At 41.3% G+C, this 16,869-nt stretch overlaps 1 protein-coding gene across 1 annotated transcript in view; it reads right to left on the bottom strand.

The window, feature by feature from the left end:
- Positions 1-15,731: 15,731 nt before the first annotated feature.
- The window catches only part of ALDH1A1 (aldehyde dehydrogenase 1 family member A1), a 31,816-nt gene continuing 30,678 nt past the window's right edge, over positions 15,732-16,869 (bottom strand). The window contains exon 13 of the mRNA XM_061348290.1: positions 15,732-16,337. Coding sequence (XP_061204274.1) covers positions 16,265-16,337 — 73 coding nt within the window. The 3' untranslated portion in view covers positions 15,732-16,264. The remainder of the gene's footprint in view (positions 16,338-16,869) is intronic.

Below are 16,869 nucleotides of genomic sequence, written 5' to 3'. Positions count from 1 at the left end.
GCTGTGACAGATTAGGGCAAAGGGACAAACTAAATGGGAATGTCACAGCAAACAAGGACAGCTTACTCCAGGGTTTGAATACAAACCCCAGCATCATCAGGATAATTTTCTTCATGGAATTGATTGCTAGCAATATTTTATTACTTATAGAATCATAGAATCATACAATAGTTAGTGTCAGAAAGGACCTTAAGATCACCTAGTTCCAACCCCCCTGCCATGGGGAGGGACAACTCACACTTAACCATGCCACCCAAGGCTCTGTCCAACCTGGCCTTAAACACTGCCAGGGACAGAGCATTCACAACTTCCCTGGGCAACCCATTCCAGTGCCTCACCACCCTCACAGTAGAAAACTTCTTCCTTATATCTAACCTGAGCTTCCCCTGTTTAAGCTGAAATCCATTACCCCTTGTCCTGTCACTACAGCTCCTGATGAAAAGTCCCTCCCCAGCATCCTTGTAGGCCCCCTTAAGATACTGGAAGGCTGCTATGAGGTCTCCACGCAGCCTTCCCTTCTCCAGGCTGAACAGCCCCAACTTTCTCAGCCTGTCTTCATACGGGAGGTGCTCCAGTCCCCTGATCATCCTCATGGCCTCCTCTGGACTTGTTCCAACAGTTCCATGTCCTTTATATGTTGAGGACACCAGAACTACACATAGTGCTCAGAGTGCACGAGAGCAGAGCAGAGGGGCAGGATCACCTCCTTTGATCTGCTGATCACACTCCTTTTGATGCAGCCCAGGATACGGTTGGCTTTCTGGGCTGCGAGCGCACACTGAAGGCAGCTCATGTTCAGTTTCTTGTCAACCAACACCCCCAAGTCATTCTCCGTAGGGCTGCTCTGAATCTATTCTCTGCTCAGCCTGTAGCTTATGTAAGATTATGTTTTTGTGGTGAGTTATAATGTGCCAAAGATACATAGGGGAATTGCTCATGCTAGCAGTTCAAGTAATGGTACTGTTTCTGCACATGTGGTGAGCTTTGGTTACATCCCATCAAGGCTGCAGGAGTTTCTGCTGCTTGATATGGCTCTTTTTGTTTGGCTCTTTTCAGGGTCAGTCTACAAAATAACATATGGCCACTCAAAGTCATTCAGTTGAGACTTGTGTGCTGGATGGTCAAGGAATTAGTGGATACTTTTCCTATGTCAGATGCATCTAACGGAGAAATACCAAGTAAGGTCCAGCAGCTGAATACCCAAAGCTAAGCATTTTAGCTTCTGCTTTCACAACCTGTATTCAGAATCATAAAATTAAAAAAAAATAAAAAAATAATCCCATTCTTTCTGCCGTGTCTGAAGTTTTATTAATTTTCTTTGAGAACATCTTACAGTCACACTGGTACCCACTAGGGCATGCATAGATGTGCTTAAACCTTGATTGCTGCAAGTGCCAAAAACCAGGTAAGCCAGTATATGCCTAAATAACACAGTGTCAGGCTTAAACCCTACAGGCTTTTAGAGTGTAAGCATTGAAGAGGGTGATTAAACCATGTGAACAGTGCTTCCCTTTTTCTGTTCTAAAGTCCTCTGGTGAATGGATTTTGTGGTGCAGAACTCCAGTTTTACATCTCTGGTACCAGACATTTTCAGTATCTTTTCTTTCTCCAAGAAATGCAAATACAGCAGATGGAGGGCTTTCTCCTTTTCTCCTATTTCACCTGCATCAAAGCATCCTTGTACCAGAGACTGAGCCAGAATGACTCCAGAGATTAGTTATTATACAGGCTGTTCCCTGCAAGATGATGAAGCTGGCCCCTACCCTCTGTTATGTTTAGTTGTCCCATTACTCTTGACTGTTTTGCAATGTGTTAGCTCAGTGTTTAGCATACACGATTTTGCAGATTTCATTTCATAGAATCGTGGAATAGTTGGGGTTGGAAAGGACCTTAAGGTCATCAAGTTCCAACCCCTCTGCCATGGGCAGGAACAGCTCACACTAAACCATATCACCCAAAGCCTTGTCCAACCTGGTCTTGAACACTGCCAGGGATGGAGCATTCACAACCTCACTGGGCAACCTAGTCCAGTGCCTCATCACCTTAACAGAAAGAATTTCCTCCTTATATGCAATCTAAATTTCCCCTGTTTAAGTTTTAACCCGTTACCCCTTGTCCTATCACTGTAGTCCCTAATGAAGAGTCCCTCCCCAGCATCCTTGTAGGCCCCCTTCAGATACTGGAAGTCTCCACATAGCCTTCTCTTCTCCAGGCTGAACAGCCCCAACTTTCTCAGCCTATCTTCATAGGGGAAGTGCTCCAGTCCTCTGATCATCCTCATGGCCCTCCTCTGGACTTGTTCCAACAGTTCCATGTCCTTTTTATGTTGAGGACACCAGAACTGCACACAATGCTCCAAGTGAGGTCTCACAAGAACAGAGTGAAGGGGCAGGATCACCTCCTTTGACCTGCTGATCACGCTCCTTTTGATGCAGCCCAGGATATGGTTGGCTTTCTGGGCTGCAAGCGCACACTGAAGCCGGCTCATGTTCATTTTCTCATCGACCAGCACCGCAAGTCCTTCTCCTCAGGGCTGCTCTGAATCTCTTCTCTGCCCAACCTGTACCTGTGCCTGGGATTGCCCCAAACCAGATGTAGGACCTTGCAGTTGGCATGGTTAAACTCTATGAGGTTGGCATCAGGCCACCTCACAAGCGTGCCAAGGTCCCTCTGGATGGCATTCCTTCCCTCCAGCGTATCAACCGAAACACACAGCTTGGTGTCATCGGCAAACTTGCTGAGGGCGCACTCAATCCCACTGTCCATGTCAGCGACAAAGATACTGAACAAGACCGGTCCCAACACCAATCCCTGAGGGACACCACTCGTTACAGGTCTCCAGTTGGACATTGAGCCATTGACCACAACTCTTTGTGTGTGGCCATCCAGCCAGTTCTTTATCCACCAAGTGGTCCATCCATCAAATTGATGTCTCTCCAATTTAGAGACAAGGATGCTGTGTGGGACAGTGTCGAACGCTTTGCACAAGTCCAGGCAGATGACATAAATTCCTCTACCCCTTCCGGTCAGTTCTGTAGCCCCATCATAGAAGACCACGAATTTGGTCAGGCATGATTTCCCCTTAGTGAAGCCATGCTGGCTGTCATCAAGCACCTTGTTAATTTTCATGTGCTTAGCATGCCTTCCAGGAGAATCTGCTCCAAGATTTTCCATGCACAGAGGTGAGACTGACTGATCTGTAATCTCCAGGTCATCCATTTTTCCCTTCTTGAAAATGGGGGTTATATTTCCCTTTTTCCAGTAGTTGGGAGCTTTACATGACTGCCATGAATTTTGAAATATGATGGCCAGTGGCTTAGCAATTTCATTTGCTAGATCCTTCAGGACCCGCAGATGGATTTCATCAGGACCCATGTGTCGACGTGGGAGTCACTGACAACACAGGAACGATCAATGTGATCAGTGAATGCCAATTTATTGCAAAGCTTTAACTCCTTATATACCATTTCTTACAGGCACTTACAGTGATTTGGCATATTATGATTGGATGCATGTCTTGAAGATCCTTAGTGACTAACGCATAATTGTTTAAGCACAGGTGTGAGAACTTGACCTTGAAAGCTGCCAACAGTCCACAGTTCTCCTTAACTCAGTGAATTACAGCTTCTTCTTATCTTGCTTGCTTAAGCTTCCTCGGGCCTCTTACGGCCTTGCTGTATCTTTCAGGATTATTCAGTTTATGTACCAATTATCCATTCTCCTGTGAGAACACTGTCTCCACACCCATGGACTTTTGTGTGTTCAGGTGTTTAAGATGGTCTCGAACCAGTTCCTCTCCTACAGTGGGCCCAAGTTCTTCATTCTCACAGTCCCTGTATCTGCCTTCCAAGACTTGGGTGGTGTGGTCAGAGCCTTTGCTAGTGAAGACCGAGGTAAAGAAGTCATTCAGAACCTCAGCCTTCTCCAAATCCTGTGTAGCTAGCTCTCCCAAGAGCTTCCTGAGGGGGGTTACGTTGTCCCTACTCTGTTTTTTATTTGCTACGTACCTGTAGAATCCCTTCCTGTTATCCTTAACATCCCTAGCCAGGTTTAATTCTAACTGGGCCCTGGCTTTCCTAACCTGGTCCCTATCTTCCCAGACAACATCCCTGTACTCTTCCCAGGCCACCTGTCCTTGCTTCCATATTTTATAAGCTTCTTTTTTTCATTTGAATTTTCCTCAGGAGCTCCTTATCCATCCAAGGAGGTCTCCTGGCCCTCCTCCTGCACTTCCTTCTAGTTGGCATGCAAGACTCCTGAGCTTGTAGCACGTGATCCTTGAATATCAACCAAGAGTCTTGGCCCTCCCTGCCCTCTAGGGCTATATCCCATGGAACCTTACTAAGCAGGTTCCTGAAGAGGTCAAAGTCTGCTCTTTTGAAGTCCAGGACAGTGAGCTTGCTGCACACTCTTGTCACTGTCCTGAGGATCTTTAATTTGCCCATCTCGTGATCACTGCATCCAAGGCTGCCCTGGAGCATCACATTTCCAACGAGCCCTTCCCTGTTGGTGAGCACGAGGTCAAGCATGGCACCTTTCCTTGTTGGCTCCTCTATTACTTGCAGAAGGAAATTATCTTCCACACAGTTGAGGAACCTCCTGGATTGCTTGTGCCAGTCTGTACCGTCATTACAACAGATATCAGGGTGGTTGAAGTCTCCCATGAGAACGAGGGCCTGTGAGTGTGAGGCTGTTCCTATCTGTCTATAGAGTGCTTCATCCGCAGGTTCTCCTTGATCAGGCAGTCTGTAACAGATCCCCACAGTAATGTCTCCCACCACTATTCTCCCTTTAACCACAAACTCTCTGTTAACTGATCACCTGTCCTGACCCACAAACTCTCTGTTGACTGATCACTTGTCCGCAGAGTTCCATGCTCTTCAGCCTATCCCTAACATAAAGAGCAACTCCCCTTCCCGCCTGCCAGCCCTGTCTTTTCTAAAAGCCTGTAACCTTCCATCCCAACACTCCAGTCATAAGAGCAATCCCACCATGTTTCTGTGATGCCTATTATATCATACCGCTGTAGACAAGCACACATCTCTAATTCCTCTTGTTTGTTCCCCATGCTATGGGCGTTTGTATGGAGTCATCTGAGCCGAGCTCCAAATGAAGCCGGCTCATTGGCTGGAGAGGCTGGAATGTATCTACATTTCTCCGAGCATTTATTATAGGTGCTGGCAACTGACTGGGTGTGTTGGGATGGAATGATGCCCCCCTCCCCCAACACATCTAGTTTAAAGCCTCCTTGACCAGCCTGGCAAGCCTCCTACCAAAACTGCTTGCACTAGGTCCACCAGCCCCCACTAGACCTGGCCTACAACTTGGGTCCCGTGTTCAAGACACCCAACCCCCTGACTATGACACCACCCTTTTAACCATTTATTAACCTGGCTAATGCTCCTAGCTTTTTTTAGGTCCTCCCCTGTATCCTGGAGAGTTGACGAAAAGACTGTGTGAGCTCCAGAGCCCTTAACCACCTCTCCCACGGCTCTGTAGTCCTTCTTTATGTTCTCCAGGCTACTACTGTCTATATCCCTAGCACCCACATGTATCACTAGAAGTGGATAATAGTCCATGGGGCTTACCAGAGCAGGCAGCCTCTCTGCCACATCCCTGATCTGTGCCCCTGGTAGGCAACACACCTCCCTTGAGACCAGATCAGGCTGACAGATGAGTGCTTCTGTCCCTTTCATAGTAGAGTCCCCTACCACTACGACCCGCCACGTTTTCCTGGCAGCACCAGTAGGGATCTTCTTTACCAGTGCGCCAGCCAGCTGTTTCTGGTGTGAGGGTGTTTCCTCATGAGCCCCCTGCAGGACAGCAAAGTGGTTCTGTGCGGGGACAGCAGATTTAGGAGGAGGTCCCTTGCTTTTAATGGTCCTTTTCCTCCTTTTTTTTTTTTTTTTTGTCACTAATTCCCAGCTTCCTGGGTCAACGACCTCCTTCTTTCCTTCATAAGGTAGAGGGGAAGCTTGAGCCCCTTGCACAGTTTGGGCCTGGAGCAAGCATTCTTACTTCCTCTCAGCTTCCCTGACATCTTGTAGCCTATTAATAGCTTCCTGTAGCGCAGCCACCTGCTGCAGGAGGACCTCCACCAGGGAGCACCGAGTGCAGCCCTGCCCATTGTGTACCTTTCCCTCACCAGACCAGTGCAGGCACTCTCTACACCCCAAAGTCTGCACTGCAGCCTCCCCTCTCATCGGCTCTGTTTGGGTGCCTACGCTGACCACCACTGGGGCAGCCAGAGCACAGCTTCCAGAGTGGGTCCTGGTCATGCAACGAGTGCTCACCATCCAGCTCGCCTGCCTGCGCAAACTGCCGCGCAAACTGCCTCGACCTGCTCTGTTTGCCTGCTCTGTTCGCCGCGCTCCTGATCGCTCGCGCTCCGTGGGGCAAGTTTTTAACCAGTCAGGGCTAGCGCGCCTCGGTGGCTCTTGTCGCTCTGAGTTGAGGCTCCTGGACGCTGAGCTTGCCCCCGCTCTGGTGTTGAAGGCCTCCTCTCTCCAGCTACTCACCTCAGCAGTTGACCCAAAGTTCTTAATATGCCCACTTGGACACTGAGAACTCAGGGCATCTCCTGTAATGTTCATGGGCTGCACACTGCCTTCCAGTTAGACTAAAGCCCTGAGCAGGGTAACTTGTATGCTATTTTGACAGTCTCCTAGGTGTTCACAGGTTTATTCTAGGGAGGGATTTCAGTGAAAAGTAAATTAGAATAAACATACCTAAATTTTAACTCCATTGTACTGCAGTTCTACAATAGATTTATATGGGATTTTGGCATAAGAAGTATGATTTTTCTCCCAGGAAGAAAATTAAATAAAGAATATTTCAATCTGAGGTTAAAATAGGATCCTTCCTGGGTCTGCAGTAACTTTATCATTGTTCATTCATTTATGTGTTCATTATTTCATTGGCAGATAAAGGTGAGTTAAAGTAATGTTGTGCCATCATCTCCTTGAGGCTTGGAACATTTCCTTTATACAAATCCTTCTTCAGGTATTCTTTTGACAGATGATTTTTCTTCGTGTATAGGTTTTGGGGTTTGGTTTTTCTTTTTTTTTTTTTTTTGGGAGGGGGGAAGTGTATTGTATTATGGCAAAGGAAAAATGTATCTACTGTTCAGAGAAAACAAGGCCCATCTATCATAAATTTTGTAACGTAGAATCAGTTTTCCAAGTAAGTCGTTGTTCAATGCCTTCTTGAGATCCACATTAATAACTACATCAGAGATTGAGCTTAATGGCATCCTACCCATTAGCAGATTATCTGTGGATGACTCTGCTTTTTTACGCAGTCATTTCTTAAGTATTAACAAGAAGAGAGAAAATGCAAAAAGCTGAAACACAAACTAAATTAAATTAAATATATTAGTTCCTCTAACCTGGCTACATTGGTTCTCAAATGGCTTCTTGTCCTTTGTTAACTACAGACTATCACTGTAAATATTACTGATGTCTGAGTACCACATTGTGGCTTTTCTGCCTTATGTACTTGCATACCTTTGAAGTCTAGCCTTAGCTATGATTTCTCTGAATCTGTCCATTATGCTGAGTTTGTTCTATGCATTTTTTTTTTCTCAATTCTAAATAAGTTATATATATGCTGATCTCTAACTTTCTGGCTGGGTGTTCTTAAGGAAATATGTAAGCTGGAAAGCTTAGGAATGGGACTTTTTAAATGACTGAAAAATGTTATGGGGTGGAATTTTTAATTTATTGTCACTTTCAAATTTTGTAACAAAATGTTCATTCTTAGAAACGTTAAAATATAGTAACTGCCTTGATTTACAGTCTATTATATCATTTGAGATATTTTCTATCTCTGTAAAATGCTCAAGTAATGTTTTCAACAACAAATCCCTATTTTCTGCTGGCATACCTTTTCTGTGGGTATATATATATTTCTGCCTTCTCAGAAAGGATTCTTAATTTTCTTTATATCTTTGCTTTTGATTGTTTTTTTAAGCTTTACTTTTAAGCCCATAATGGTCTGGGGAGATAAAATTCTATCCACTCTACTCACTGGATTCTCTCTGCCTTCATCTGACTATTACAAGGGAGATTTGATCTTGCAACTATGGATTTTACTAGGTGGTTGTAGTCCACTGCCATGATGTCCTGGGTTCAGCAGTAGCAGTCATTTTTTGTCCTTCTGAGTAGCTGGTGCAGTGCTGTGTTTTTGACTTTCAGCCTGGGAACAGTGCTGATAAAACCGATGTTTTTAGTTACTGCTCAAATGTTTAGTTTGATTAAGGACTTTCTGAGTCTCATGCTCTGCCAGGGAGGAGGGGAAGCTGGGAGGAAGCAGAGACAGGACACCTGACCTAAACTAGCCAAAGGGGTATTCCATACCACAGCATGTCATGCCCAGGATGTAACTGAGAGTTCCCCAGAAGGGCTGGCACTACTGGGTCAGGCTAGGTATCAGCGGGTGGTATTATATTTTCTTCCCTTCTTATTTCCCTTATCATTATTATTATTATTGGTGGTAGCAGTAGTGATTTGTGTTATACCTTAGTTACTAAACTGTTCTTATCTCAACCCGTGGGAGTTGCATTCTTTTGATCCTCTTTCCCATACCTTCAGGAGCGAGGGGAAGAAAAGGCGGGGTGGGGGAGGGGGGGAGTAGACTGCACGGTTCTGATTTATGGCCTGGGCTTAAAACACATGAACATACAGAGATTTGTGCATCAGGATTTCAGAGCATCAAGTTTTCTCAAATAGAGCTCAATGAGTAAAAAGTAAACAGATATTTTCTGTTTAATCATGTAATGTTTTATTTATACAATGAGAATTTTAGTTTTAAATATTTAACTTGTTTCTGGATTCTCTCATCTAGCATGCTCTTTTTTCTGTCCTCACATTTGTTATACATTTCCCTGGTTGAATACTATTATTAAAAGTCTCACCCCCAAAATAATTTATTCTATGTACAACATTCAAGAGAAAGATTAGTTTTAAAGTTGTTCATTTAGTTTGTTTAAAAACTAAAAAGCTAAAATGCATCTTTCAGATAAAACGTGCTTTTGGAAGTTAAAGCAGTAATGCCATGCAAGCAGCCCTGAGGCAGTAAAGCACCAAAACATGATGAATAACTGGTTCTTCTGTTCAGAACATAGCAATGCTTACAGAAGACATTTACCTGAATGATATGGATATCCGGAGCTGTCAGAATTAATGCTAGTGGTAGCTGACATCCCTAGAAATCTTGAGTTTAAAATGTCTCTCCAAGGAGAGAAAATTTTGTGTAGGCTATAGGGTGTTCAGGGTGGTCTCTGAGCTAAGGAGTCAGCGCCAGCATAGACAGCACTGAGAGTCAGAAATTATGTCAGACTCTGCTAGATTTGGTGGTTATGGAAAATTTCAGTCTGCTAAGAATCGATTAGTAAAATACACAGCTAGCTTCTCCCAAACAGCTTGTCATTTGACACGAAGGAACTTCTGATGAGCCATGAAAGTCTTCTTTCCAGCTGCAATAGTGACATAAAATCACAAAAAAAATCTGAGTCAAACTGACTCACCCCTCTTTCCTCCCACGTATCTGCTTGTGTGCTAGGGAAGTAAGCTCAGAAGGAGGCAGTGAAACTTCTGTGACCTTGATCTGGACAGGTACGCCTAGCATGAAGGAGAAGGCATATATGTTTTTCATCTCATATGTCCAATATGCCAAAGGTTTTAATTTTCATAATGTTTTATGAAATAAAATTCTGCCAGGTTCTGTTCTTGTGAATACATTCCGTAATACATATATGCTCATGTCTGCATTCATTTGCAGAGAATTAGTGCTTACATGTTGTTTTCTGTAAGCAAAGTACAGAAAAAAATAAGAATGAAACAAACAACCAATAAATACACGGAAAAATACATTTCACAAAAATTTAGTAATGTAGCTAAATAAAGTTTGAAAAGTGTCTTCCAGTGTCCGTAAAGCCAAATAAGTAGCCCAATTACTAGAAGTGAGTAAGGCAGTGGAAGTTAACTATTCAGCCCTACATACTTACGAAGGCAGAGGAAAGTGACAGAAAATCTTCAAGTTTTTGCAAGGGCTCCCTTGTTTAGTGGTGGCTAAAGTATACTTTGTTTTTTTGCTGTGCTGGAATTTGGGTATGTGACCTGGAAGTGCCCTTCTCCCCTGCCTCCTTACTGTTACTTTGACTGTAATCATTCCCCCTTATTTGTGATTAAGCTAGGGGACATGAAACCAAAAAGTGGCATGGGGAAGAAACTTCTTACCCAAGAGCTTCTCTGTTATCCCATTAAACTGGGTTTTGTAAAGTATTTCATCTCCTTCTAATCATATTGTTTTGCCTTTACATCCCTATAGCCACAATGGTGTTTGTATCTCCTTCCTCCTTCAGACTGAGTCTCCCTGATGACATGTGGATATGAGAAGCTGTGACTTCAGATTCTCTCTGCTAGCTTTATTTAACCTATGGCCAAGGTGTTCTATATTTGAAAAACAGCACCCCTTAATTGTTCAGGGCATTAAAAAATAAATACTTACATTTATCTTATTTTAGAAAATTTTGGCTTAGAACCCATGAAAGACTAGTTTTGCCCACTAGGAGAAAAAAATATATGTTATATGAATTATAATGAATATATTCATATTGAATAAGTAATCTGCAATCTGTGTTTACTGTACATAATCATCATGCTGTTCTGTTGGATAAATATTTGTAGACAGAATATGATTTTCTTGTGTACATTCATCATTCAAATGTATGCATTGTCTTTTTTCCCTGCAGCTTGAGCTCGACCAATGTGCTGTATGAGGACCCATGCATTGTGCTGTAAATAAGTGGTCTGTTCATTGGTGATGATGGTTTATAAGAAGTATATATATATGCATGGATTCTTTTTGTTAAGGATGTCTGGAGATGGAGAAGGCTACAGAATCTTATGCCTTTTAAAGACTGCTATCAGCACAGTCAGGGTCAAAGGTTCCTTATACAAGACTCATCTCGCTAGTTAGCACCGTGCTCAGCAATACATACTGTTGTCCACAATGAGAGTTCTGAAATATTTCTTTATATGGGACATGTTTATAATCCAAATACAACATTCAAATGACGTGTTTCTTCCTCCACACTCATATAAAATCTTTCTTGATTCTTGAATATAGTTAATTGTGGTCAGTGTTGCTTATTCTCACTTGGTCCACTTACTTGCCTGTTAGACATTCTTCTCTATAAATCTCTAATCTTGCTGGAATTTTGCCAGTCTTATTACCATCACTACACGGCGTGCTTGTCAATCCTAAGCATGGTAATTTCACGTAATAAGGAGCTATATTCAGAATGAATGTAGAATCCATGTTCTACATTCAGTAGAATATGCATCACCAATCTACAAGGAGCCCATAAGTAAGGCCTTGACAGCTTGTACCATTCGTCAAAGTAATACAAAGTCATTGCTTGCCACAGCTGGATTTGTGCTGCATGCATCATGCTGTATGATCAAAACTTCTTAGTAGTCCATGAAAAAGGTAATGGAGGCTAAGGGATTTTTCTGTGCTGGCAGTGAGAGAGAGGATGGTGCACAGTTGCAGTGGTTTGTTTAATAACCTTAAATACTTAGTAGAGCTTGTTGAAATGTTCCTTATGGCCAGAGCCATCTTGGATTAGGCATTTGTAATTGTCAACCTATTATTTAGTCATAATGTTATGCTCCATATAGTTCTGTAAGCAATATGGGGATATAAACTAAGACAATAAACCAAATACTTTTTCTTGAAAGAGTGAGCTACTTCTATTCTGCTCCCTCTGTGGACAACCTTATTATATTTTGGTTAATACTTCTTTCAGATCTTTCTGCAATGCCTGCTACTAATGTGCAAAACCAGCTGTGGTGTCCTTCTTTTATATTACCAGTTTTTATACTGCGTATGAATAATTGTTGAGGACTGTTTCATGAATTTTGAGGACTGTTTCATGAATTGGATTTTCAACAGTCCAACCATCCAATACTCAGTTCTGCTTACTGGATCTTTATGCCTGTCTAGCTTTTTTTTGCAACAAGTGATTTATGTCCTTCCTACAGCTATGCAGAATTTTACTGGCTGAGTCAGTTTTATATTGTGCTTCCAGATCTTTAACTTTTTTTTTCCAGAACAGTATATTCATCAAGCCAGTGTTTCTCATCCAGCACAGCAAAGGTTATAATCCAGTCCTCGCGGCCTCCCACTAAGTTCACAGGGTACTATTGTTCCCAAATGTTCAAAACCACTTTTTTTTTTTTTTTTCCATTATTTTAAAGTGAACTTCTAAAAAGGAGTTAGTTAAATCTTGCTTTTCAGTGAGAGGAAGACAAGACACCACAAGAACTGTAACAAGACCTGAATGCAAAGCATCAGGCAGGACAAATATAATCTGCCAGCAAACATGATGATGAAGTTGCCAGGGAAGGACACTTCATCATTAAAACCCTTCATGTTAAATCTTACAGAATTATAGTAATATCTTACAGTGAGATCTTTCAGAATCTCAAGATGATCTTTAGCTTTACTTTCATTCCCCATCAAACTCCTTATACTTCTGCTATTGCTCCTTTCCTTTCTCCCTCCTTCTTATTGCACTTGTCTTTTCTGCCCTTATCTTTTGTGACACAGATTGAATATATCACTGTCCTCCCTCATGAGCCGTGCTGCCTGCCAGGATCTCACATCTTTCAAATTCCTCCCTAAAACCTACTTCATTAGGGAATTTTCACTCCTTATCCAAGCCAGATGTTGTTTTTTTTTTTTTTTGCTGTGAATATTTTTTCCACATCTTTTGCTTTCTGTCTTAAGACCTGGACATACGGCAGTCAAGGATTATCAACAATTTTCTGTTTTGAAATGGAATGAGAATTCCTTACAGATTCACTGTTTTGACTGAAATAGCCTGAGGGTCTCTCTATCTTGCTGCTGCCATTCAAGAGCTTCCCCCCTTAAAAAAAAAAAAAAAGTATACCAGGGACAGGAGAAGTGTCAGAGATGGCTCCAGTGATGGCAAGACAGTGGCTTTAAAGACCCCAAGTTTCTATGACTTGCTTTTCTATATGGTAAAAAATTGCTGAAACAGGTAACTTCCTATGAAGACGGCAAAAGCATCTGCTTGGTCATATCTTCATGAAAATCAAAGGTATGTATTTAATAGTGTTAAGAAGATAGAAACATAATTCACTAGAAAAAGAAATAGTTCCTGTCAAATCTGCTGGAATTTTCAAGCACTCACTAACTTGGAAAAATATATGAAAAATATCACCGTTTTAATCCAAACGTAAAAATTAATTAATTGATGTTGACCATAGCAGTCAGTTTTCAGGGGCTTTGAAAGGAAGTGCAGCAAGTTTACTTTTCTTGATTTGTTCCCTGTGAAATGCTGACTACAATATCATTAACATTGTTAACAACATTTGCATAGAATTAACTATTGTTTTTTTCACGTTTTATCCCAGTAAGTTTCAATGGTGCTGCTTTAGCATGTAACAGGAGTAACATGGTAATGATTAGAGCCCAGAAAGAAAGGGTTCCCTGAATTACTTGTGTAATATTTACGTAAGTCCTCCTTTATTCTTGCCCAGCCTAGGTGATCACAAGCCACCATACCCATGTGGAGAATAATGCAAAAACAGAACAAAGGTATTTCACTGTCAGGTGGAGCTTTTAATACTAAGAACACAGTTACAGTTACTTTTAATTGAAAAAGGACATTTCTTGTACTCATAAAGAAATTTTATTAGCAGTAACAGACTTCACTGAGAAGAGAAAGCCGCTGCTGAACTTGGCTCTGAGTTCGTAACCGGTGGTTGAGGAACAAATGGGACTGTGTTCTGAAATTATTCCGGGTTGGACACTTTGCCATGCACTGTGAACTAATGTTTTTTTTTTATAAAATAAACTCGACCGTGTAATCTATTGAGCTTTTGTTTGCCTGCTTCAAAGGTATCTGAAGTGCTTTATGCAAGCACACACATATTGAATTCTTTAAGCTTACTTAATGCCAAAAGGTGTATCTCTTTACATTGGCATCTCTTCCAAACAGCTTCAATATATCATCATGAAGTTGGGCGCTTCACCTTGGTTGAATGACAGCCTTTTTTGTCTCTATCTGCTCTCTCTCTCTCTCCCTCTGTCTCTCTCATATGTCTAATATGCACATGGACTCAAGGTTTTTGAAAAAATGAGAATTAAAGTCAATACTAGTTGATTACATTTACTGATTACATTTAAATGTTTAAACTGAGAGAACAAGACCATTGCCAGCTTTATTTTACCTGTAAATAAGACAACAAATTTCTCAAATAAGAACTAAAATAGATTTGTAATATTGCTGAGAGCAGTATTAAAATACTTAGGTGTTGTCAAGAAGAATACGTGTATACATGCAAGGCTGAGTTGATCCTTCTCCTTTGCCCCTCTATTTATGTTGAGTTTTCCTTTTCCTCGGGTTATATTTCAAAATCATTCTTTGCTTGGGCTTGCAGATGCAGGCAGCTTAGCCTGGTAGGACTGGATTTGTAGTCCTGTGCTGCCAAAGGACACTGTGAGCAGATAAGAGCCAACCACCCACACAGCACACATTCAGAGGGGATTTGCTTCAGACTGGCCCTAGTCTGCTTCTAAGGGCTGAATGGTTATTGTGGTTGGATAATACCAGGCACAGGCCAAGTGTGCATTTTCTGGTTTAGTGTCATTAAAAAGGCAGCTAATTTTGCTCCCCTGCATCACTCTTCCATGCAAATAAAGAAGGTAAGTGGAGATGCTCAGGTATATAATTTCAGAAGTGCACTCCTGATTCAAACCAAAATGCATATGTAGACTTATTGTCATTTGGGACTTGAGACTTATGAAACTGACTTCAGCGAAAGTAGAATTTGGACAGTAGAGACTTAAGACCCATACATGCTCTACATACTGCTTTTCATCTCTTTTTAAATATTTGATATTTCGTTGCAGGATTGTCATTCTCTAACATTATGTTCATTACCACTTCTAAAGTTTTTCAGAGCTGATTTTATTAGGATTCTTTTTTTTATTCTCCTTTACTTAGTATTTATTTTGATTTTTGTTCTTTCTTTCCTCTTCTGAACAGAAAACATGACCCTGTCAGTATCAGGCTATGTAATTGCTGTGCTTGGTGTGTATAGATCGCTGTCCCAGAGCTTATCTGGTGGTTGCTGATGGTGAGTGGCCATCAGAGCATGCTGAAAGCTGCACTAGCAGAAGGTTGCGAAACACTAAAGCTGCACAGACTGAGAGACCTTACAGGTTATGATCAGCTTGGCATACATATCTGCAGGTGGCATTTATGAGAATAAGCGGCTATAAGAAAAAGAGAGGATGAAGAAAAAGAATGAAGTGAAACAGTAGACTAGAGGAGGAGAGAGGAGGGAGGAAAACATGCAAGTTTTATGCAGGAATACGAGTACACTTAAAGAAGAGATTACCTTGCCTCACCTCCTCTTCTTTCCCTTCAGCATTTCTTGCTTGTCATCTGTTAGAACTTTATTATACAATTAACACTAAAAAGTCAAGTGTTGGCTGTCTGTGTTCATATTTTTCCATTTGTAATACTGTTGAAGTATTAGGAACTTAGGTCTCCATGTAGCCAATACAGTAGATTTCTGATGTCTTAAACACACCACTGAGACAGTAGCTCCTCTTCAGAGATATAAAATATGTGCTACATGAGAGCCAGTGGTAAGCCAGTGTAAAAGAAAAGACTAATGCAAGGAGCAATATTAGCTTTTGAAGATGAATTTTAATATGGTTTAATATTATCCAGATTACATTTATGGAGTATGATGAACAATTCAGTAGTCTAAGAAATACATCTAAAAAGGTTTACTGTTTTTAAAGACACACAGGAATATCTATCTGGTAATTACTCATAAGTGCTTTTGTTAAGGTCACAAAGACAAGAAAATGCAAAGAGTTCACCATCTAACATTTAGAAGAGCACATAATTTCAAATTGTACCTGTAGGATATATTGAAAAAGCAACATTTTCACAGCACTAGACACTTTCCACTGAAAAAGTAATTTATTCTCAACATGAATTTAAACATCTCTCAGCTATGTACCAGACATTTAGGTTTTCATTTTCTCAGTTAATGACAGTAAAATTTTCGACAATATCCTTTATATTGTTAATGTAAGCACACAATTAGAAATCAAGAAAGTTAATGAATAATTTGGGACACAAAACCTTTCCGAATTCAGGTAGCTTTTTCAGATTCATTTGAAGGTGTTAAATTCTGCACCTCAAGCAGCATTACGAGTTCTTCTGTGGGATTTTGATTGTGACAGTCTTAACTTCTGTGTATTCATGAAGGCCATATTCTCCCCTAGATAAAAGAGAACCAAGAGCAATATTTATGTTAATGGTTTTTGTATGAGTTATGTCCTGGATGGGATTTTCAGTTCTACTTTGCAATTGGCCAGATATGCAACAAGCAAGCTGGACCTAGAAAACATCTGTGCAGCTAGATTGCTGCTGAAGCATTTGGAAAAGCTACAACTATTTCCTGAGAAAAGTGGGGAGAGCAATTTCATTTCTGTGGAGCAAATTAGGCACATATTAGGTCTTCACAAACATGATCAACAAGTTATTTGCCAAGGCCTTCCTCTAATGTCAAGATTCTTCCCCAGAGTCAAACAACAGATGCTTTATCTCAAGTAAGTGAAGGACATAATTAATCCACTACGAAATCCCACAGACAGTAAAAACCGCTAGACTCTTTCTGACATTTTATTAACATGATTCCAACTTTATGTTTTGCATGATGAAATGAAGCTTGCTTGTGTGCATAGATGTTTGACATCTGACACAGTAAAACTCTTTAACCATAGTTGATTGTTTTGTAGAACAATACAATT

Source organism: Neopsephotus bourkii, unplaced genomic scaffold, assembly GCF_033783945.1.
Source record: "Neopsephotus bourkii isolate Nb327-2 ecotype Australia unplaced genomic scaffold, CSIRO-AGI_Nbou_v1 NB_350, whole genome shotgun sequence".
Classification (NCBI taxonomy): domain Eukaryota; kingdom Metazoa; phylum Chordata; class Aves; order Psittaciformes; family Psittacidae; genus Neopsephotus; species Neopsephotus bourkii.
The sequence above is the reverse complement of the archived record's forward strand: the minus strand, read 5'-3'. Positions and strand labels throughout refer to the sequence as shown.